The sequence below is a fragment of the Cardiocondyla obscurior genome, linkage group LG12, assembly GCF_019399895.1.
Source record: "Cardiocondyla obscurior isolate alpha-2009 linkage group LG12, Cobs3.1, whole genome shotgun sequence".
NCBI lineage: Eukaryota > Metazoa > Arthropoda > Insecta > Hymenoptera > Formicidae > Cardiocondyla > Cardiocondyla obscurior.
The window spans coordinates 6,206,105-6,228,325 of NC_091875.1; the positions used below are offsets into that span (position 1 = coordinate 6,206,105).

At 36.5% G+C, this 22,221-nt stretch overlaps 2 protein-coding genes across 3 annotated transcripts; both read left to right on the forward strand.

The window, feature by feature from the left end:
• The first annotated feature begins 4,982 nt into the window (after nt 1-4,982).
• On the forward strand, nt 4,983-17,184 carry Vglut (Vesicular glutamate transporter). Of its 2 annotated transcripts, XM_070664720.1 has the most exons (9): nt 4,983-5,088; nt 7,010-7,146; nt 7,288-7,508; nt 7,627-7,943; nt 8,022-8,196; nt 8,296-8,588; nt 8,782-9,162; nt 9,248-9,457; nt 9,622-17,184. In XM_070664720.1, the coding sequence occupies exons 2-9, from the start codon at nt 7,073-7,075 to the stop codon at nt 9,874-9,876; spliced, it is 1,926 nt and encodes a 641-aa protein (XP_070520821.1). In that variant the 5' UTR covers nt 4,983-5,088; nt 7,010-7,072; the 3' UTR covers nt 9,877-17,184. The 2 variants fall into 2 exon arrangements, with proteins under 2 accessions (XP_070520821.1, XP_070520822.1); XM_070664721.1 differs by lacking the exon at nt 4,983-5,088 and having other exon boundaries at nt 6,452-7,146.
• A 771-nt stretch (nt 17,185-17,955) lies between these two features.
• LOC139107279 (pancreatic lipase-related protein 2) lies at nt 17,956-21,918 on the forward strand. The gene is given in 8 exon segments (XM_070664733.1): nt 17,956-18,378; nt 18,380-18,534; nt 19,563-19,674; nt 20,010-20,158; nt 20,475-20,729; nt 21,070-21,261; nt 21,439-21,607; nt 21,711-21,918. Coding segments are annotated over 8 exon segments (1,167 nt in total). The 5' UTR covers nt 17,956-18,358; the 3' UTR covers nt 21,826-21,918.
• The last annotated feature ends 303 nt before the right edge of the window (nt 21,919-22,221 follow it).

The following is a 22,221-nucleotide window of genomic DNA, read 5'->3' on the forward strand; positions in this document are numbered from 1 at the left end:
GCGATTGGGCGAATCAAGACGTAACATTTGGCATGGAAAAATATGGCTTGTATTTCGATAAGATCCGAGTCTTTTTTGTGCCCAGTCTGGAACATAGAATTTATTCGTTGTTGGAAGAGTTCGTGTATAATACGAACTCGCGATGGACCAAGCAGTGTCCATGTCTCGAGAAATTTTTCGGCGGAATAATTACGTGGCGAGATTCTCTCGATAATGCTGGCGAGGGTGATATCGATTCGATGGAGAAAATAATTAAAATTATCATAAAATTTATAACGAAGAATAATCCGATCACCTTTTTTCTGGATTCTATTACTTTGTATCGTAGATTGAATAAAGTTTGCCGTGAGCTAGACTCGTTAGGTATCGAAAATAATATTTTAAGGAGTTCGACTGCGAGGAACTTTGTCGACGAACGAGACTCTTCACTGAATTGTGATTGCTGCACGTATGTCATATATGAGAATTTCTTTTTTTTTTTTTTCTTTTCTTTTTATTGAAATATATCGAAAACTGAATTTGTTCTATCGGTGAATAATCATTTATTAAATTGGCAAGTCCTAGCCTTGATGAAAGATTATTCCTCTATTAAATATTTATCGCGAGAACGCTTTAACTCATTATTGATTATCGCGTGACATTATATTTAATTTTATTCAGCAGGGATTTCAATACTACAATAGATCGCAGCGTGAATCTGAACGCAGTGTTTTGTAACGCAAGAAAGTCAATGAAATACAAAAGGACAGTTAAATCGTTAGTAAAAAACACTTACAACGGAGGAATCAAATACGCCCAGCCGTCAACGTCGAAATATCGGGAACGTCGACGGGTTCTCGGTTCGAATAAGAATTTTCTTCAACAGAACGAAGAAAATTCGAATCAATATTCTACACGCGTTGCAATTGGATCGCAAAATAATGATATCGATAGCAGGATGAAATCATTCAACGAGAAACCTTGCGATTTCAAATTAAAAAAGATACGGAATAGTATGAAATTAAAGATAATTGTTCGCGACATGTTTTCAGAGGATTATAAACGTACGAGCTTTAAGACCTCTCGTTTACCTTTGCCTTGCAGGCCGAGCGATTTAATTACACTAATTTTCGAAGCCGATCCATTTTTAATCGAGACTTGTTTAATAGTGATGAAACGAAAGTTTGAAAATAGTATGTACAATGTCTCATCCTGCCTCAACAATGTTCTCGATAAATTAAATACCAAGTTCTCGAAAGCGTTACGCCTCAATTGCGAAATATATCCCGGATATATCAGTTTCAAGTTGAAAGCCGGCGATATAAAAAAATGCCTGTTCGTCGCGAGAGTGCCAGTTTGTCAGAACGTACGCAAACGTACGATTCAACAAGTTCATTCCGTTTCGTCCGCGAATACGAATTTAAATTCAGTTAACGAAGAAGAAATTAGCGAATCAAAATGTCACGAGCGACGTAGCGACAGTGATATAAATTTTAATGCGCTCGAGTGTACCGATGAAGATGCTGAAAACTTTGGCGCACGTTGCTCTCAATTGGATCAAAGCTCCGTGAAAGACGTAACGATAGACACGTCGCAAAATGTGGCGGAAAATAACAATGAGAAAAGCGTTGCGCGTACGATGACTGAGAATGCGTCGAGATGCGTTCGACCTCTTGCGATTTCCTCTCGCGATAATTCTCCTCGAGACGTTGCCGAAGTAATATCTAACGCAACGTCGTGTCTTGATAAAATTAATTGCGACGGCAATGCGAAGAAATGTTCACGCGAAAATTACGCCGGAACGGACGATGGAATCGGAAACATTTTTAGAAACAATGATTCGGGCAGTACCACGCAGATTACAGACGTCAGCGATCCGAAATGGATTTGTTCGTCGGAGAAAAAGTCAAATCCAGAAAATGTAACTTGCAATACAGATACATGCAGCGTTACGTCGTTCGTACAAAATTCCGACGACGATAAGCAATTAGTAGAATTAAATTACAATCGTTTCTCGAGAGGCAATATTAATTCGACCGATAAACGTTTTTCCACGGAGAAAAATGATAATGACACGTTGGATTCGACTAAAGTAGACCTGGAATATAGTTCTCATTGTTCTTGTCAACGCGACGATTTCGTAAACGTCACGTTCAACGATGATACTTCGGAGGAAAATATTTTTTGTACCTTCGAAACGTCTCACGCGAACGTCGACGCAACGGAAGCTCGGACGAGCTATTCCAAGACAGTGCAGATATCACCAAGAAATAACAATTTACTTACGATTTCCGTTCGCGTGCCCAGATCAACGATATTGCTGAAAGAAATCGACGTGGACGCTGGTTATTCCCGAACAATTTGGTTGATATCTAGCGGTGATAAAAATGCGCCCGATGGCACAAAAGCGAGCGATCAACGCAGCGAAACGGCGAGTCATTCTGCTCGCGCTCTAATTGTTTCCGAGGAAGGAAGTAATCTTTCTAATATAAATACGGAGATGTTTAATGTTGAAGATTATGCGCAGGATTTTATTGCATCGCGAATACGATTTTCCACGCCGAAGGGAAAATCTCAAACCAACGAAGACTTGAGAACTTCCGGTATCTCGACGAGTCAATATCTACGTGCGGAAAATCACTCGTCGTACGCGACGTCCAATTCATCTTTGCGCTACCGTTCGTTTGCAACAAGTGAATTTATAATAAACAGCAAGAGAGATAAATTTCGTGAACCAGACAAATTAAAAAAACCGTCCAAGTTTCGCAGACGCGAATTTATGAGATCACGGAGCAAGATTTCAAGCGGAACTTCGACAACGATTAAACGCGAGGCAACGCCTCGCAGACATTTAAATGATTATCCAGCGAAGACACGACCTCAAGCAATACTCGCGATGACTAAGTTTCGCAATTCCGTCGACAAATCCGTCGACAGAGTAAAACATTTGTTTCGCGCGAAGCTGAGAAAGATATTGTTCAGCGATAAAATGACCAAAGCCGTTTCGAGAAATAAAGAATCTTTCAGAGACATTAAGAAGAACCAAACAGGCGACAGATATATGAAACAAGTATATTACTAGTTGAAAAAAATTTATTTCTAATATTTAAAGCGCGTGCATTTAATTTATCTATTTTCTGTAGGGTTGCGTAACGTCGCGCTCGACTTGCGAATGCTGCAGGCAGGACTACATCGTATCCTCTTGTGAATCGTCGAATGTGATTTTATCGATTCGTAAAACAAATAAAGAAAATACACAGTTTCACGATTATAAATCGACCAACGGTAGCAGAGATTTGTTACGCTTCCGCTCTATTAAAACTTCTCCGTGTAATGGACTAACTTCCGTAACTAATAATGTCGAAAAACGAAGCAGTCGATATGACGGAAAGAAAAAAATTACAAATGCTACAAATTACGATAAAAGCTGCCATCGATATGACTTTAAACGTTCGAGAACGAGTATAATGGTCTCTTCAGAGTCGACCGAAATATCTCTTACTCAAAATGATTCGAAATATTCAAGACATTGTACGTGTAAACGAAAAGAAAAAATATGTGATAAGAAGCACATCTTTGGAGCTTTGACCGACGTCTGTAACGATTACATAGACGATCTTGATCGAGACTTCAAATTGAGATTGCTGAAATACGTAAAACTCTGCAAGAGCATTAAACATTCATTAACAAGAACATTGCGATCGAACGATATTTATGGAATTAATACGCCATCGCAATCTGATAACGATTTGTGAGAAAGACTTAGATTTATTGTGGTGTCGATAATCTCGCGATCTTACCGTAAAACAATGAAATAATATTAATAATATCCTTACTTATATTATTATAAATTTTACATTCTTAAATACTTTGTAAATTTAACAAGAAATTAAACAAAGCGAGATCAGACTAAATTGAAAGCGTCTCTTTCCTCTCTTTCTCTCTCTCGTAAAAACTGCAAATAAATATTAATAATTTTTTACGTTCTTACTGCATGAAAGAATGAGCTCGCCGCTTGTAAAATATCCACAAAATACGAATTCGTTGACAAATCAATTCCCTTTCACGGATTAAGCTGTACTCCCGTAGGCGTTCGTTGGCACGTCAGGACGATAGTGAAATCCGAGTTATTTAGGGCGTCCGACTTCGAAGAGAAGATAAAGTATTGTACCAACCATTGAGAACAGCCAGCATCCATCCCTCCGGGCAGATCGATATTTCCTGGCAACCACCGGAAAGGGTGTCTACCTTTAATCGCTCTCTGTTTGTAACATTGCACCTTGGCTACCGGATCTAAAAGAGAATTTTTTTTTTTTCTTTTTTTTTTACAGTTATTTCTTTAAGTCTTAGCATTTCGTTACAAGGTTTATACTAAAGACAATTGAGACTAGCTGTCGCAAAAACCACCCCTGCTAATCATAGAATCTGACATCGGAGTCGCAGATTTTTAAAATGTTATTTCCAATACAGTTAAATCTAAATAGCATCCCTATTTTCTGAATATAAAACAATTATGAATATGCCTAGGCTTCCTCTTTTTTTTTTTTTCAAATAAATCACCTCAATTCATTAATGATAAAAGTCTGATAACCGTGTGAAAGCTTGATTTATCTTCCATGCATTAAAGAATCTATTAGCGAAACTAGATCGGGGGAGAACTTAAATGGTCTGCTCGGCGGTTGTCGGGTCTATCAAGGGGTTGAACCGTTCGGACAACGCGGTGGAATCTTAGCATATCGATAATGTGCGTGTTATCCGATTGTTGCACAACCTAACGCCGTTACGGTCCCTCTTTTTTTCATGCGTGCCGTTTTGTTGTTGCAAAAGTTTCGGCCGGGGTGCACGAGAAGCTCCGCCTGGGGTCGATCTAAAAGGGGTTGTAACCGCCGACGATTGGCTAGTGATATCGATGCGTCGCCCCCGACGATCCAATCGCATCGCCGCGTCGAGACGCGCTGACGCCGTGGCCAGAAGTCAACTTCGTTGCCGCCGCCGCCGCCGCCGACGACGACGACGACGACGTCAGGCGACGTCGACGACGTTCTCCGTCGCGTACCTCGCGCTACCGTTACCCACTCCGCTCGTAACTGTGTCTGGACTTAATTATTGGTGAGTTCCGTGAATTTTCTTAATCGCTTCCGAGGTTCCGCACTTGTTTTATTATAAACAACAGCGAGGCACGATGTCCATTTTACCTGCAATCTGAAATCAAGGATAATTCTCTTGTGTAACCTTGTGCCTTCGTAGGAAAGAAAGATTTCAGGAAATCTCCATCAAATGTGACGAACTGACACATGTACAGTGGTGAAGATGAATTGTGAGACCTCGATTAGTGAAGTGATGATCTTTAAATTTATATTTAACAAAAAGAAAAGGAGACGAAGACTCGCACTTAATTTATTTTATATTTATTTGATTGTTCGTTAATTTCACGTCGGGACTGGAACTGAAAAAGGAATTTTTATAAAATACTAGGATTAAATATAATTTATTTGAAATGGCATTAAAATTAATAATTTTCTGCTGGTTTATTTTATTTTATTTTTTCGTTGCAGTTTTTATTTTAAATATCTTTCACTAATAATGAATCGCTAAGTACGATTACGTCTAGAAAATTTTTAGAACGATTCGAGTAACACGAAGAAAGTATCTGACTTTTGTGTTCTCTTTTGTGGAATTATTAGAGCGTCCAACGAAAAGCATTTCGATAATGCCAATCGCGATCTTGTGATACATGAAATCTTCCGTGCGGTAATTGGACTAGTCGACTGCATTTTTTTATGCTTTTTATGTTATCGTAATGAATTTATTTGAATTTGTTTTACAGGACTTGGTTTAGAGCACCCGAGGCTCTAAAATGTCGGCGCTCGTTTGCTCCATTCTTACATTGATTAACTGCAAATTAAATTTCTCTTTTAATTAAAATTCTCTTTGATATGATAGCTGCAGATTCATCTTGTGTTAACGCCCTTTATTATTCATTGATGAAACTCTCTCTATATATTTTTTTTTTTTCTATTTTATTTTTGTCGTTAAAGAAGTTATATACTAACTTTTTTTTTTTTTAACGTGTAATATGATCTAAATATAATATAAATCGGTATTTTACATTTCTCAAATATGTCACTAACATAGAAAATATATAAAGTGAGAAGTTACGACATAGAACGTGGAAGTGCCGAACGTCGCTTGATGTCCATTAAGTTGAGTCAGCGTGCCTCATATACTCGTCATGCCACCCTAATTCGTTAACATGTACTGTGCATTTCGGTGCCTTTTGTCTGTCACGTGCCATTTTAATATCCGAGAGCCATTGTCCTCTGATGCGCCTCTTTACAATCGGCGCGCGGCACCCCCGTAACGATTTTTGCAGGCTGCACACTCCATCATGCAATGACGAAGATCATAATCTTGAACGAGACTATTAGGAAATCTACATTGGATACAGCCACGAAATTATATTAAAATATATTAAATCGTTAAGCATACGAATCGAAATAATATGCATATCACATAATAGCACGTATATAATTATTGTAAATTCGAATTTCACACGAGAGAACTTGAAACTTTTTCTTCTAGATTATTTTACAAGTTATAACATTTATTATTGTACTCTTCTTCTTTTTTTTTTTCTTTTCAATGCGCCGTATCTTAATTAAGGGAAGATTAAGATTTTACGATTTAACCGAGATGTGCCAGCGACAAACTTTAAGTGAAAAATATGACCTCAGTGTACGGTCGGTGAAACGTTTCTTCTCACAGTTTTCCACCCTCCGAAGATGTTCCCTCGAGAGTTCGGGGATTAGGGGTGGAGAGACTACCACTCCAAATAAACACTCCTACCTCGATTCCCCCTGTGCCCGTTCTGCAGACTATCTATTTTATACAGATGGCAAATCTTTCTGCGAAAAACTGTAGATGAACGCACAGAGATAGTTATTTCGAAAAATATTAAAGACGTTGGATCATTTACGAAGCTCTTCATTAACATTAATTTTAAAATTGTATTATTAATTTGTTGTTAAAGGGGCTGCCAAATAACACCAAGGGCAATTGTATAAAATCACAAAGCAACCCCAATAATTGGAAAATGTCCAGATTCGCAGCGGCGGGTCTCGTAGCCTTCGACTCCTTCAAGACGAAAGCGTCAGAAAAATTATCCGGGTAACACGTCGCATATTTATAACACGTTGATGTCTATTAGTATTAATTAAATCACAAATAGAACTTTAATGAAATAAATTATTAAAAAAAAAATAATTATAATAATAAAATATTTATTAAATAAACGCTGACTCTACGTAGATTTAAAAGAGGCAACACCGGTTATGAGGAGTTTGAAGCTTCGTGCGAAGGTAGCAAAGACAATAAGGCATTCGAAGATGAAAGAGGATACATCGCGCAGCCTTCTTTCGAGTCACTTCCGGAGCCGGAAAGACCACCGTTGCGGCATATCGATACTTATTGTATGCCCGAATGTCCATGTCTTTCAAAGAGGTACACCATTGCAATGCTAGCTTGTATAGGTAAGAACGAATAAATAAATGAGACGATCTTTTATTATAATTTTCTAAAAATAAAAGAAAATAATAGGAAAAAAAATCGTCTTCCTTCAATATTTTAATTCTAATCACGTTCTTTCAGGATTTATTATTTCGTTCGGCATGAGATGTAACATGGGTATGGCCAAACTCATTATGAAAAATACCACAGAAGGCGAAAATCACACTATGAAATTTAACTGGACAGTCGGCGTGGAAAGCGCCCTTGATTCTTCATTCTTCTGGGGTTATCTGATAACGCAAGTGCCCGGCGGCTTTCTCGCGTCATTATATCCTGCCAACAGGATATTCGGCACGGCTATCGCGATATCGTCATTTTTAAATTTGCTGGTACCCGGTGCGCTTACGTTAAATCCAATCGTCGACATGTGCGTGCAAGTGTTGAAGGGACTGGTCGAGGTATGGCTAAAAAAAAAATCAGAGATTGAGAATGAATTATAAAATATTTCTCACACGGTCGTTATAATTTTTTTCTAGGGCGTCACGTATCCAGCGTGTCATGGAATTTGGAAATATTGGGCACCGCCGTTGGAAAGATCTCGCCTGGCCACGTTAGCGTTTTGCGGATCGTACGCCGCGATGGTGATAGGCATGCCGCTCTCCGGTTACCTGAGCTCCTGGTTCGGCTGGACGGCGTCATTTTATTTCTACGGTAAAAATAATATCCCGCCCGTGTTCTTGCACTTGCAAGTATAACGTAAAAACGGAACGAGCGATTACCCGGGAGCTACTTTTGACGGTGAAATTATAGGACTCTGCGGTTTGGTTTGGTATTGCTTCTGGTTGTGGCTGGCCTTCGAAAAGCCGTCGAAGCATCCCAGCATCTCGGCTCGCGAGCTACGTTACATCGAGGACTCTCTCGGGCAAGGGCAGGCGCAGATACCCGTGCCTACGCTGTCGAATACTCCCTGGCGAAAATTTCTCACCTCGATGCCCGTGTACGCCATCATCGTCGCTAATTTCTGTAGATCGTGGAACTTTTATCTTCTGGTGCTCTTCCAACCACGTTTCATGCACGAGTCCTTCGGCATGCCGCTCGTCGAGGTAAAGTTAACTTTACCTTATATTAATTATATTAATATTAATTATATTATAATAATATAAAACTTGTATTAATATTAACAAGTAATAATGAACAATAATAAGTAATTGCAAATAATAATATAAAACAACGATGGATGAAAAGTTTTAATAAATAAAATTATTTTTATCTCCGCGCACGTATATATGTTAACAGACCGGAGTCATCGGGTCGCTTCCACATTTGATGATGACGATTATTGTACCTTGCGGTGGTTATTTGGCGGACTATCTTCGTAAACGAGGCATCATGACGACAACGACTGTCAGGAAGGTTTTCAACTGCGGCGGTTTCGGAATGGAGGCGTTTTTTTTTTTCGTGGTGGCTCATGCTACGACGAGCAAGAACGGAGCCGGGGCTACTCTCGCTCTCGCAATCGGCGTCGCGTGCAGTGGTTTCGCGATCTCCGGTTTCAATGTCAATCATCTAGACATCGCGCCGAGATATGCCAGTATCTTGATGGGCATGTCTAACGGAATTGGCACTATCGCCGGACTGCTGGTTCCTTTCTTCGTTGACAATATCACGGAGAAGAAGGTGCGGCAAACGTTACCTTATCAATAAAAAAAAAAAAATATATAAGAATACGCAAATTAAGAGGGATATAAATTTTTTAATGCAGGATGCGTATAGCTGGCGAATTGTCTTTATCATGGCTGGGTGCGTGCACCTCTGTGGGGTGTTATTCTACGCCGCTTTCTGCTCCGGCGAGCTTCAGCCTTGGGCAGATCCAACTATAGAAGAGCAAAAGAGCTGGAACCCCATGGACGAATTCGGTCAGACGAAACCGCCCGTTCCACCGCCGCCGAAAACTATGCAATCTGAATTCATCGTAAGTATCGACCTGCTGAACATAATCCACCTTTAGATTAAAAAAAAAAAAAAAAAGAAAGAATTAAAAATTTATATCCATATTTTTAAAGAGCATTATTTTATTATTTTAATTTTCTTTAGAAATAAACTTGAAAGATCGAATCGTCTTTTTTTTTTTTTCAGAAGCAACCGTCCCGAGACGGAAGTGTTACTGACGATTGGAATACTTATGAGCAGTCATCGGCTGAAAATCATCTGTACGCCCGACAGGATAGTAAAGTCTCCGCGGTAAATTACGGCTCGACGGAGACCAACAGCAGCAACCCATTTCATTCAACAAATCCATTTGCCAGCGATGTTAATACATCTTTCGTACAGCCACCGGCAACAGATGACTACTCACACGACATCGTGCACAATCAGCAGCAATGGAACTGAGAAGAGTCGATCACCGGATAGAATAATCGGATACGAGAAAAGCAGACTGCTTTCCCAAGGTTGTAGAACATTCGTATCGTTAGCTGTCAATCGGCTCCTCAGACATGCTGTGTTTTAATCAGCAAAGCTCGCGAACGTAACTCTAGTTACGATCAAACTTAATAAATAAGTAAATGATATCTTCTCGTATAACAAAAAAAAAAGAAAAAGACGGAGTTATTAGAAAAATCTACTTTTCTTTCTAAAAAAAAGATATTAATTAAAAAAAAAAATTTACGTCAGTTTAATTTAAGTCTCGTTTTTTTTTTTTAAATCTTGAATATAAATTATTAATAATTGAATACAGTTGTGGCATGTCTGAGGGCTATATGTAAATAAGATTTTAATTAACAACCATGTTTTTTAATTTTACGAATCAAAATACAGATAGGTAATCAATTGTTAAAAGTACCTTTTCAAATTTTACGTGCAGAATCTTCGTGAATATCTAAAGGGGAGAAAAAAAGATATAATTTTTCTGAGAGTAATACCTAAGAGTGCAGAGAATGGCGCTGTGAGTAACCACGCGAATTAATCAAAATAATTACAAGCCACGTCTCGTTAAGTCACTAAATTAGCGAGATCAATGATAGATAAACCACTTTTGATTTTTTTAAAGATATGCGCATAATACTGCTTACAGCAGTGTGTGATAAGCAACGTAAAGTGAACACACATGTACATCGTCACTTTAAAAACGACAATAAGTCACTCACTGCAAAGGTGCCTAAAATGAGCATAAAGATCGTTTTTCTAATTCGAAACGATAGTTTGAATAAACTTTGTATTTTTATTCTTTTTTTTTTTCTCGTCTATTTTTAATTTTAAAAATATAAAACTTAAAAATGCATTTTACGCAAGATAAAATGCATCGTGTTAAATTTTTTGAATATTTAGAGACTGAAATGTATTATTAAGTCAACGCTTGCAATTTGCAACACAATAATCAGCTATTTTAACTCTATTTGGGGTATTAAAAAAATATTACCCTTATAATTTGAGCAGATTAGAATCAATCAACGAACTTGTTGAAGAAATTCTTTCATTTCGTTAAATTTTGAAATATGTTTACTGGGATAAATCTACATATATTTAATATTGGCAATACTTCTAAAAAAAAAAAGAAGCGTAAAAAAGTATTGCATTAAAATTATTAGCGACGAGGTCCAGGACCAGGATTCGAAATGTCCTAAACGACAATAATTCAAACCCTCGCAGGACAATAAATTACTCTACGGACAATAATTAACGGCGGAGGTTTGACGAAATAGTTGTGAGTAATCTCGATGCGCACGGCATAGCTCAATCGCTGAAACTTTTAGGTATTTCGAAGCGTGACGTGTTTAGTTATTTACGCGATATAATATAAATATAGCAATAAAGGAGGAAACTGATACGAATCAATATAACGACCCGAGTGGAAATTCATCTAGCTAATCTGATTTTGCAGCTAGCGGTTAGATCGCGCAGATTAAATATATTTCTCAACTAGTGACTAGCTTGGTACTAGCCATAAATTATAAGAAAGTATTTATTATTTAGCGACTATCTTCAAAAAATAAAGTTGTCATTTAAAAAAAGAGAAAAACAAAATCTGTCCACTCGGGGAATTACGTAAATCGCTTGTAAAGTTACACTCAAAGTTATACGACATCTTTACGCACACTCAGATATAGTACAATTCGATCCAATAACGATGATATGATCCGTACAACATAGATATTAAAATTTTTTTTATTTTTTTTCTTTAATACTTATTGTTAAAATTAAATTGTTTAACTCTAAATATTTCTTAACTTTTATGGCATACGTTGTAATTAGCAAATTGGATAAAACTAATGGAAAAAAAGGTAAAAAAACAATTTTAATATCGCAACATTAACGAAGATACAAAAATCCGGACGAGTTTGACATTAAACAAATGCACTATATTCGCGAAATATCTATGTAGAGATGTCAAGAGTATAAAAGAATCTTAAAAGAAATTGATCATAAATTCGGCGCGTTTTCGTTCGCGAGTCAAGTTCTTTAAATGAAAAACTTTTACAAGAGTTAAAACTTATTTTTTCTTTTCTTGATACTCAAAATAAACCTGAAAACATTTACGTAAAAAACTTAACTTGAAACGTATGAAAGTATTTGTAAGAAAGTGATAACGAAATGAAAGTATCGTAATGAAATAGTTGTTAAGTAGACAAATCATGAAAGTAAATATACAGAGAAATAAAATTGAAATATAATTAGAAGAAAAAGCAGTATATATATACATTGTCTAGATGTATTTCATATACATATGTATATTACATATACATATATGTATATGCAATTACATGTATGTGGGTAAGTGCACTCACGCACACGCACATACATTTTTTATTGTATACATATGGAATAGTATATATATATATATATATGTTCACAATTGCGCATGTATGCGAGCAAAGGTAAAATGGGACACATACAAGGAAGCACAATAAATAGTACGTGACATGTTGCGCTAGCAATTTTGCAGGCAATTGTAATGAAAGTAATTAGACTCTCGAGCTGGCTAATTTTTATCAGTTTTATCAGAATAATAGAAAGAATAAGTAAACGTAGTTGAGAGACGTTTTCATTTAAATTGATTGAGAAAAGATATTATTAAACGCATTTGCAAACTTTAACGAGGATTGCATAGACATAGAAGATATATTTTACTTCTTTTTGAACAGACACAAATCATTTTTGAGTATATACGTCTAAAGATAAAATTAAAAAAAAAAAAAGGGCCGATAATTAACCGATTCGGTGGCTAGATCTAGTCTGATATGCATCATAAGTAAGAGATACATGATATAATGTTTAACTAATGCAACGTCGCGGTTTAAGCGCCGTCGAACGCCCCATGTTCGGGCCTATAAATCGAATAGTTTAGATTTTCCGTTATAGCCAAGGAAGATCCACAAAATTAGTCAATTTATGCGAGACCTTTTTAAGATATAGATCTTTTTAAAAATATAGACATACCGATATAATTCATACATATATGCCGACATATATTATATCGGCAAATATCGTCTCGCATTCTTCGTCGGCAAATAAGATAATAATAATACGTATGTCGTGTATTCGTTACTATGTTCTACGTTAATATGTGCAACTATATAATTATATATGTATAATTATATAATTATACATATTTAAAATCATATTGAAAAAGAAAAAAAAAATATATATATATACATACATCGGTTAGGCTGTATATTAAATGCATTAATAACGAAACCACGCCTGATACTGATATATTTGAAAACGCTCCGTTGCAACTGATGGAAGTTACTTATTAAAAATGTTAACGACACGAAGACACGCTTCCAAATATTAATTTTATCGGGCGCTTTGAGGAAAATGACAATAAGCGAAAGCTCGGTGCACATGTTAATACAGCAACAAATTTAGGGTTAAACTTTTCAGTTTGCAAAATGCGTGATTTTATTCAATATGAATCACGCTACGAATGCATTGAGGTGTTTGACAATTAAGCGTATCCGCTGAGCATATTTTAATATCTGACTTCTTTTTTAATTAAAATCAATAAGAAAATAATAATAATTTATCTTTCCGAAACTAATTTTTGAAGGTTTTATGGGAGCTTTATAGAAATAAGGAGTAAACTTAATTAAAGAAGCAATTCCAGTTCTAATCGAGTAGAAATGTAATAAAAGATGAAGTCATTTTTTGATAGGGAAGCTTCGTCCCGTTCACCGGGTACGCGATTATTACCAAACACCCCGTATGCGCAACGGTAATAATTTTCGTAACATCAGTGACAATGCAGGACACGATAATAACCAGTCACGATTAGAACGCTCGCATTAATGATGGCATGAAATGACGATGCCGCAACGCGCATTTTTTTCGCGTGGTGCATCGACCGCGGCCAAGCGTTATGTTTTAAAAAAGACACACGATGATAGAAAGTCGGAAACACTTGCGACACACTTGAAATTAATGATATGCACGCGATAACTGTCATCAAACTGTTGTGTGCCGTCCGCGTCATTGCCGCACCAAGAGAAACGATCCGTTGTCAGACTAACAGTTGGGAAAAGAGCGGATCTGAAATCTGTCCGGCAGCAACAATTTACTTGAAAATGAAACGGTAGAACACTTTCTCTCAACGTAGTCGCGTACGAAATAATATTAATTTTTTTTATAAAGAAGAAGGTGAGATAAGAAGGCAATGGGAAAGGAGAGAGATAAAACGTGGACGTTCGCAATTAAAATTGATAAAGTATTTTGCTCTAATTTTGTGAGATTTTTTCTTATTATCTGCACTTAGTATTATAGTTATGTATTCTAGCCTTTCTTTCTTTCTTTCTTTTTTTAATTAAAAATTTACCTATGCATTCGTTCTAATCGAGACTACTAACACGCGAGAAATAATATTACATTAAGAGTATGTGTATAAATATATATTCATCATTGTGTATTGCAGTAGTGACTGGCCTAATGTTATTCACGACTTTATTCGCTAAACCAGGAAAATTGTTTCTGGACTCGAGATATCTATAGATAATAATTATTACGAAAAAAAAAAAAAAACCTAAGATAAGTTCTAATGCTGTTCGAACAATAATACTGATACATATATACGTATAGCTTCAGTAATAACTTAAGACAATAAATAAACGAAGCGGGGTGGGCCAACGCCAGGAATAGAATGCAAATCGAAATCTTAGTCGGAAGGTTTAGTAATGTATTAAGACATATACCGTACGACACCGATTGCTGTTGCCGCGGGAATCATCGCTTACGTTCAATGAATTAGCGTAGCTTTATTTTCGGCACACCCTACTACTACTACTACTTTATAATAATTAGCTTTACGCTTTTTCGGATGCCCCAGAGATATTCCGAGGGCACTCGAAAGTGTGATGAAAATATAAAGTCATCCAAAAATATGTATTCCATTAAAATGTTCCCATATATTTTTGTGAAAAAAAAAAAAATATGCTAACACAGACAAGCACACAGTACATGCACATTTTATCGTTCCATGAAAACTAAACGTAAATTAACAAAGAATAAATTGTATCATGTAAAGATCATCAGTTATCAACGAAATTTTACGATACAAGCATTCGTGAAACGATTAAGGTGATACGTGATGAGCTGCGGAAATAGCAGATGCCGTAAATTTAATATCATATCTTTTTTTAATTCAGAATGATAAGGATAATGTGCGACTCGTATAAAGTTAACGGGATTTTATCTTAAAAAAGAAAAAAGAATAAAAAAAAGAAAATAGGGGGATTTCTTAAACAATTTTTTATCTATTCTCGAGAGAATAGCTGTTGTATGAAACAGATAACACTGAATTCAATATTTTATTACCATTTATATGCAATTATTTGTGGAAAAATTGTGTTAAATCAGAGCAAATACCAAGTTTTGTGACGGAAATTTTTAATAATCGTAAGGAGACATTATATTTATCAGTCTGGAGAAGGGCACAAGTACTGGACACAGTTACGATACGGAATCATCTATGTACTTACACATACCTATGTATACACACACAGAATATACCTCTACATGTATGTATATATCTTATGCAATATGTACAATGCTGTATCCGTACTGGCATTCATAATTCGTCGCTATTTGTACATCCTTTAAGATGTAATAATATTAAATATATTAATTTATTCGTATTTCGATTAAACCTATTTACAAAAAGTGTATCAATTATTATATTGACAATAACGAAAGTTCGTGAAAAATGAAAGTAATATATTGTAAGTACAATAAATAGGCAAAGTTTTAGACATATTGTAAGCGATGAGAAATTCTCAAAAAAAAAAATAAAATAAAATATGTACATGTTGGATTTAAATTACGATAATTGACATAATTAATTTTATGTACTTATGTTATATATTCATCTTTTTATTTAAGTGCAATTAAAATATATTAAAATTTTATTATCACTATATGTTGTTGAGAAAAAAAAAAAAAAAAAAAAAAAAAACGACAACCTAGCCGTAATAAATACTTTACTGTTAATAAATTATTTGTTACATATTTTAACGACGAGAATTTCACATCGAGGGCAGAAAGTATTATTCAATAAGAGTGTTACATATTATAATATATATCTTTTGATGGCTTGATATAATAAATATCAAGCGTAGACTAGACACTTAATTCTCTTTCTTATTGTTAACGTTGTTTCGTTTATGGGATTAAAAAGAAAAACTTGTAGTTAATTAATGTGCTCCGAGTGATAATCTAAGGAGATTATATTTTATGTTTTACGCAGCGTTTTATTATTTAGAAGTGAAAATAATCCCCATACTGTTAACGAGTGATTGCATTGTAATACGATTTCTATATTCGAATGAAACAAAGTGCGTTATATAGTTTTAATAGTTTTGCATGATTCGTATACTCCTCGTTTAATCGTTATGATTCTCGATACATTACATGCACTAACGAATACTGCACTTGCAGCGAATTTTCAATAATATAGTTTTACTTTCGCAAAAATATTTAATTATTGTGAGAGAATGTTTTAATATTATATACTAACTTGTTTTTCAGTACGTCTCGCTGGATGAGAAATACTGCGTTGAAACTTAGCCGACAATAATATGATGTTTTATATGTATACTTATACACATACACGCAAACACACACTCACACACACACGTACACGCACGCAAAGAGAGATTCGTTAAAAAATATTGTAATTAGAATTATGTGTGAATCAAAAGAATCTGTTCTTCCGTGTTACAAGAACACGAATTTTGGCGTTAGTAATAGTACGCGCATGATCATGATTTATATCTTCGTGTTCAGAGTTCTTTAATATAATTTGGACAATAAAATATCAATTAATATTAGTCACTAGCAGTTTCTTTTTCTTCACTTTCTGCAAATCAGAAAAAAAAAATGAGAAATTAATTAATTTCGTTTAATAGGGAAATTAACTGTTATCGACAAATGCATGTGCATTTCGGAACTGTTTTCTAATATAATCTACAAAGCGGAATAGTATGTTTGTGGGGAAAATGCGCATACGCGAAAAGTATATACCTACTTTAATCATTTGCGTTAGTAAGCCTTTACTCTATACCATACATGTAGCTACATATTATAGATTTATTGTTACATACGCCGATGCAATCTGGTTTGTTACTGAATATTGCGACGCTAATTATCATGTAAAATATGTATGTAACATTGTAATTTTCAATGTATTATGTAATTAAAAAATGAGAGATACTTTGGGGCTATTGACAATAAATCGTAAGCCAATCTTTTCAGAACTCGTTCCTTCTGGATCATTGAGTAAATTCATATTAATAAAACGCAATGATTATTATGGAATTAGTTTCGTACTTCTTAATATGTACCGGCGAAAAGAACGATCGGTGTACGATCGCACTCATTAAAAAAAGAAAAATGTAAAAAAGAAAAAAAAGAGATTAACAAATGAGAACGCTGCGGAAAAAAAATTAACATTCTTGTTAAAACAAATCTTACTGATAATTATTTATCCTTGCTCAGCCTTGGAATAGCCATTAAGCGTGGCACAGATATGCCCTCGTTCACAATATAATGAAAATTGCTTGTCACCTGTTGCGCTACCGTATTTGCATATTATACACAAAGATACATACGTGCGTTAATACCGATATTGTCAATAGCATTTCTTTAAAAAACCCAGTCGAATAGTTTTGCAATAATCTTATTGCATTTTTAATTTAAAATTTTTATATCTCTTTCTTTCTTTCTTTCTATTATACGCAATATGTATATTAAAAAAAAAAGAATTATTATATATTTTTTTTAATAAACTTGGTAATAATTTACGCACGTGAGAATCGTTAAATTGACACTTTTAATTACAAGCAATTTCTTTCAAATTGCATAAAGCATTGTTCACGGTAACGTATCATTTACCTATTCAGAAAGCACTTCCGTGAAACACATACGTGAGACTTAACTCTCTAATGTATCTCGTGGGATTAATTTGTTACGCGCGCGGAGAAATGTCTTTGTAATGTACAAATATGTTACTCATTTAAACACTTAATCAAAGGAAACGTAAAACGCTAAGATACCCGTACAAAAATCTAGCGCGCACACGTAGCTGAAATAAACCCTAAATATTAAAAAAAAAAAAAAAAAGAAAAAAAGAAAGAACGAAAGAAATAAATAAAACGTACATAAACGTATATTGCATGCACGTGTGCAATAGTTAAGAGCCCGGATACAAATCACTCGCGTGCATCGGGCGTACTCAATCAACTTTGCATGTCACATATCACGCACGTGTGTACAAGAGCACGGCGCGAAGCGGGAGAGAAGCAACCACGAAGAAGCGTAAGCGCCGGCAAAGGTACACTCTTCGTTACTTTCTAAATTCCCCCTCGCAGGCGGTATATATCCCCCGATGACTTTGCGTTTTGCAATCGTACGCACTGCGACGGGAATCACATCCGAACGGATTTTTCGCGCGCCGCGTAAGCCTGGATGTTATATCACAAACCACGGGATCACCGCAGGAGATGGCGGTCAGTGTCGTGAGATACCTCGCTCTCCTTGTGTTCTGCGTTTTGCTACAGTGCTGTAAGTACCAACGAGATTCGGCAACGGTCCACACGTGCCGGTCGTCGATTTCTTCCTCCGTACGTTTTCCTCGTAGAGCGTTTGATTCGTGCCGTATCGCGAGTGCGTATTGTTTATCGCGATCTCGGTGATGTATCGGCGTTCAAGCCAACGATCGCTGCAAGGAAGGGTAGAAAAAAGCTGCCTAGATAAGTAACGTTTAACCTCTGGTGTTTGTTTCGCGTTCCTTCAGTGTATTTGTTAATTCTCTGTTTTTTTTTTTTTTCTTTATCTATTAAAATATTTTTACACATTAAATTAATTTTAATTTAATATTTAATAATTTTTCAACGTGTCTCACGCGTACGCGCATCGGTAGAGGATATTACCCTGACACACGCGGACACTTTCTCTTGTAAAAGAGACGTCTTGCACGTGAGTTAAAAAAAAAAAAATGAAGAAAAATGACTAATCGGAAAGTTCCGCCTTTATAATCTAACTTTCTTCGAGATTGAAACTGTAATGTCCGGTAATCTTTACTTTCGTTAAACTTATTTTCGCTTACCAGCGCGGCCGCGGTCTACAAAACTAAACCCAGTCGTTTCTCAAATTGTTTTCCCGCGAAAGTATACCGCGCGCCGTCAATCACATCTCGTTTCGTAATAGCCGCACGCGATACAAATCTAACGATAAGGCGTGCGGCGTGCGTTTAATAAATAATTACGCTGACATTGGCGTTACTCGGCTCGGCGTTAACAAAAAACTAAAAGCTGCCCAGCCAAGGATAAAGGATGCGAGCGATACATCAGCTTGCGTTTCCAACATTATAATTTACTTATAGCCGATAAACTAACAAGAAACGTCGGCCTTCACCCAATTTCGCATAACGGTACGATAAGTAGTGTACGAGACACGTAATCTTGACTCTTTGCACGGCCGATTGAATGACTTATAGTTGACGTAAGCTCCGATACGCTAGAGTCGCCCGTTCATTCAGAAACAAGAAGCGCAAGTTAAAGAAATTTTGTGTCGTTACATTTTTTTTCCAGATTATGCAACGGCTCAAAACAAAAGCCTCAGGGATCTCTTTAACAGCACGTCCTGCGCCAGACCGCCTTACATCTGTCCGCATCCGCAGATAGAGTTCTATCTTTACACTAGGTACGTCCGTCGGTCGCTTTTTTTGAATTTAAAATCCTACCGCCACGATTTTGCGTTAAACTAACGCTGGCTACCGAGCGCCTAACATTCCGAAAAACGGGTTGCTGAAAAGAAGCAATGAACAGTTGCAACTTTCAATTTCAAGATCACGATTATTTTATCTCGTACTGAAAGTGACCTCCTTTCGAGGCTCACCTTTCTCCGGCATCTATAGTATCGTCGAATGCTCTCACTATCGTCTACATTTACGTAGCGGACGCGAGACTTGTCGACGGAAAACCACGCAGGCTCTCCGAGTAAAACGGCCCTTTTACTTCTGTCTATATGATTTTCAGAGAAACGCAAAAAGACCCTTTGCTCATTGACGTCCGCGACTTTAATTCCCTTTCGAAATCCAAGTTCAATAAGTCGCATCCGACTAAGATCGTCATTCATGGCTTTGGCGGTGGACGGAACTTAGCGCCTAGCACAGACTTACGAGATGGTAAGATTAACAGGTCTTCTACATTTATATATATATTTATATATATAAAATTATGTACTCATCTACTTCAGATTCGTGATTGTGCGACATTAATTTTTTCACATTTACTTTATTTTATTAATAATATTAGAAATAGAATTTTTGACTGTCAAAGCTAACTTTCTTAAAAAAAAATTAATTAATAAATAAAAAAAATAGAAATATTAAGTTATGTAAGTATTTAGTTAGGGACAAATGGACTCGTGTAGATATAAAGTTAGAGACCTTATTAATAGCCATCCAGCGAAAAAAGCCATACCGCCACGTTCAATTTCAGCGTATTTCACGCGAGGCGATTACAATATTATAATCGTGGATTACGGTTCGTTGGTACGCGAGCCCTGTCTCTCGCAGATCTCGTGGGGCCCAGATTTCTGCTCCAAGTGCATCGCTCAGCTGGTGAATTACTTGAGAGACCATCCACGTGGCACGAGGGTAGAGAACATCCACGTGCTCGGATACAGCGTGGGTGCGCATATCGGTGGACTCATCGCAAATTACTTGCCCAATGACAAACTCGGAAGAATTACGGGTAATTGCTCGTATGCAGACGATTGCCATCTCACAATTTAACCATTCAAACGCAACACAAGTCTTTTACTTTCATTGTATAACAATTAATATTAATCTAACGTTATCATAAGAATTTCTAATTACTCGACAAGTGCTCTTCTTATTTCTGCGTTTTCTAAAATAATGCAAAGAGTAAAATGCAGACAGAACCGAGAAGAATATTTTCTCCATTTCTTTCTTTTTTTTCTTTTTATAAATTAATTTTTTTAATTGCAGGGAATTATTATAGCGAAATAAAGAATATCTTTTATGATGTCTTAATCGAATAATTTTCGTTCTTCCTGTTCGCGATCCGGCAGGCCTCGATCCGACGATATTTTTCTACATGAACGGCAATCGGTCCATGGATTTAGACGAAACGGATGCCCATTTTGTGGACGTGATTCACACAGGCGCCGGAATTTTGGGGCAATGGGGACCGAACGGCCACGCGGATTTCTACGTAAACGGTGGCTCAAGTCAGCCCGGATGCGCCACTTCTTCTATACTCCGTAAGTAATTTTCCTAAACTATGTAAAAAATCGATCAAAGTGCACTATTACGAATGAAGGCACTTTGCTCTAACGTCGATTCTAATTAAAAAAAAAAAGGGGATGCTCCGTCGATGCGCGCTTAAACGCAGACAGATTTCCCTCTTCTAACACCGACTTGTAAAATTTCTTTTGCAGAAACGCTCTCGTGCGATCACACAAAAGTAACGCCGTACTACATAGAATCAATCACGACGAAGAAAGGATTTTGGGCGGCCCCGTGCGCAAATCTATTCTCTTACCTGATCGGATGGTGCAACCCCAAGAGAGAAGATCACATCCTAATGGGAGAGGATACGCCACATACGTAAGTGAATTTCATACGTCAAAAGTTACGCCGGCAACTTGCCAGGAATTGATCTACTCCACCGAATAGAATATTAATTCCTGTCTGTGTAATAAATTAATAGAGCACGCGGCATCTTTTATCTGTCAACAAACGCACACAAACCGTACGCCCGAGGACTGCCCGCAAAAAGCCAGCGTCGGACAAATCGGAAGCAATCGTCCTCCCGCCAGTATTAAGTCTATTGAAGCAATTGATCAACATAATTATAGAATAAACGTGTAATCTAGGATCTGAATCGGTCGTATTAAGTATGCATATGTTACGTCGCTAAAAAGACTTTTTTTTTTTTTTCTTTTCACATCGTTATTTCACGTTTGTCACATTGTACATTTTAATTGTTAGACCATCTCGTTTTCCTATCTTTAATTATTTTTTTTTTTTCGATTAAGTTTATTCTCCTAATTGTAAGTTGCGCAACGATTGTTACAGAGAGCAGGAAATACGTGCTTCGCGCCGTTCATTGACATCGATTAACTGGTTCAGTTAAAGTCCCGCGCGCTTAACACGTAACACTTTCACCACCGCTTTTACTGGTTTTTATACGCGTTATTTATTTAAAGCCGCATGTCTGC

Coding starts and splice junctions, on each gene's coding strand:
- Vglut (XM_070664720.1), top strand. CDS start 7,073: ATGTCCAGATTCGCAGCGGCGGGTCTCGTAGCCTTCGACTCCTTCAAG. Junction 7,147..7,287: donor GCGTCAGAAAAATTATCCGG/GTAACACGTCGC, acceptor GACTCTACGTAG/ATTTAAAAGAGGCAACACCG. Junction 9,458..9,621: donor CTATGCAATCTGAATTCATC/GTAAGTATCGAC, acceptor TTTTTTTTTCAG/AAGCAACCGTCCCGAGACGG.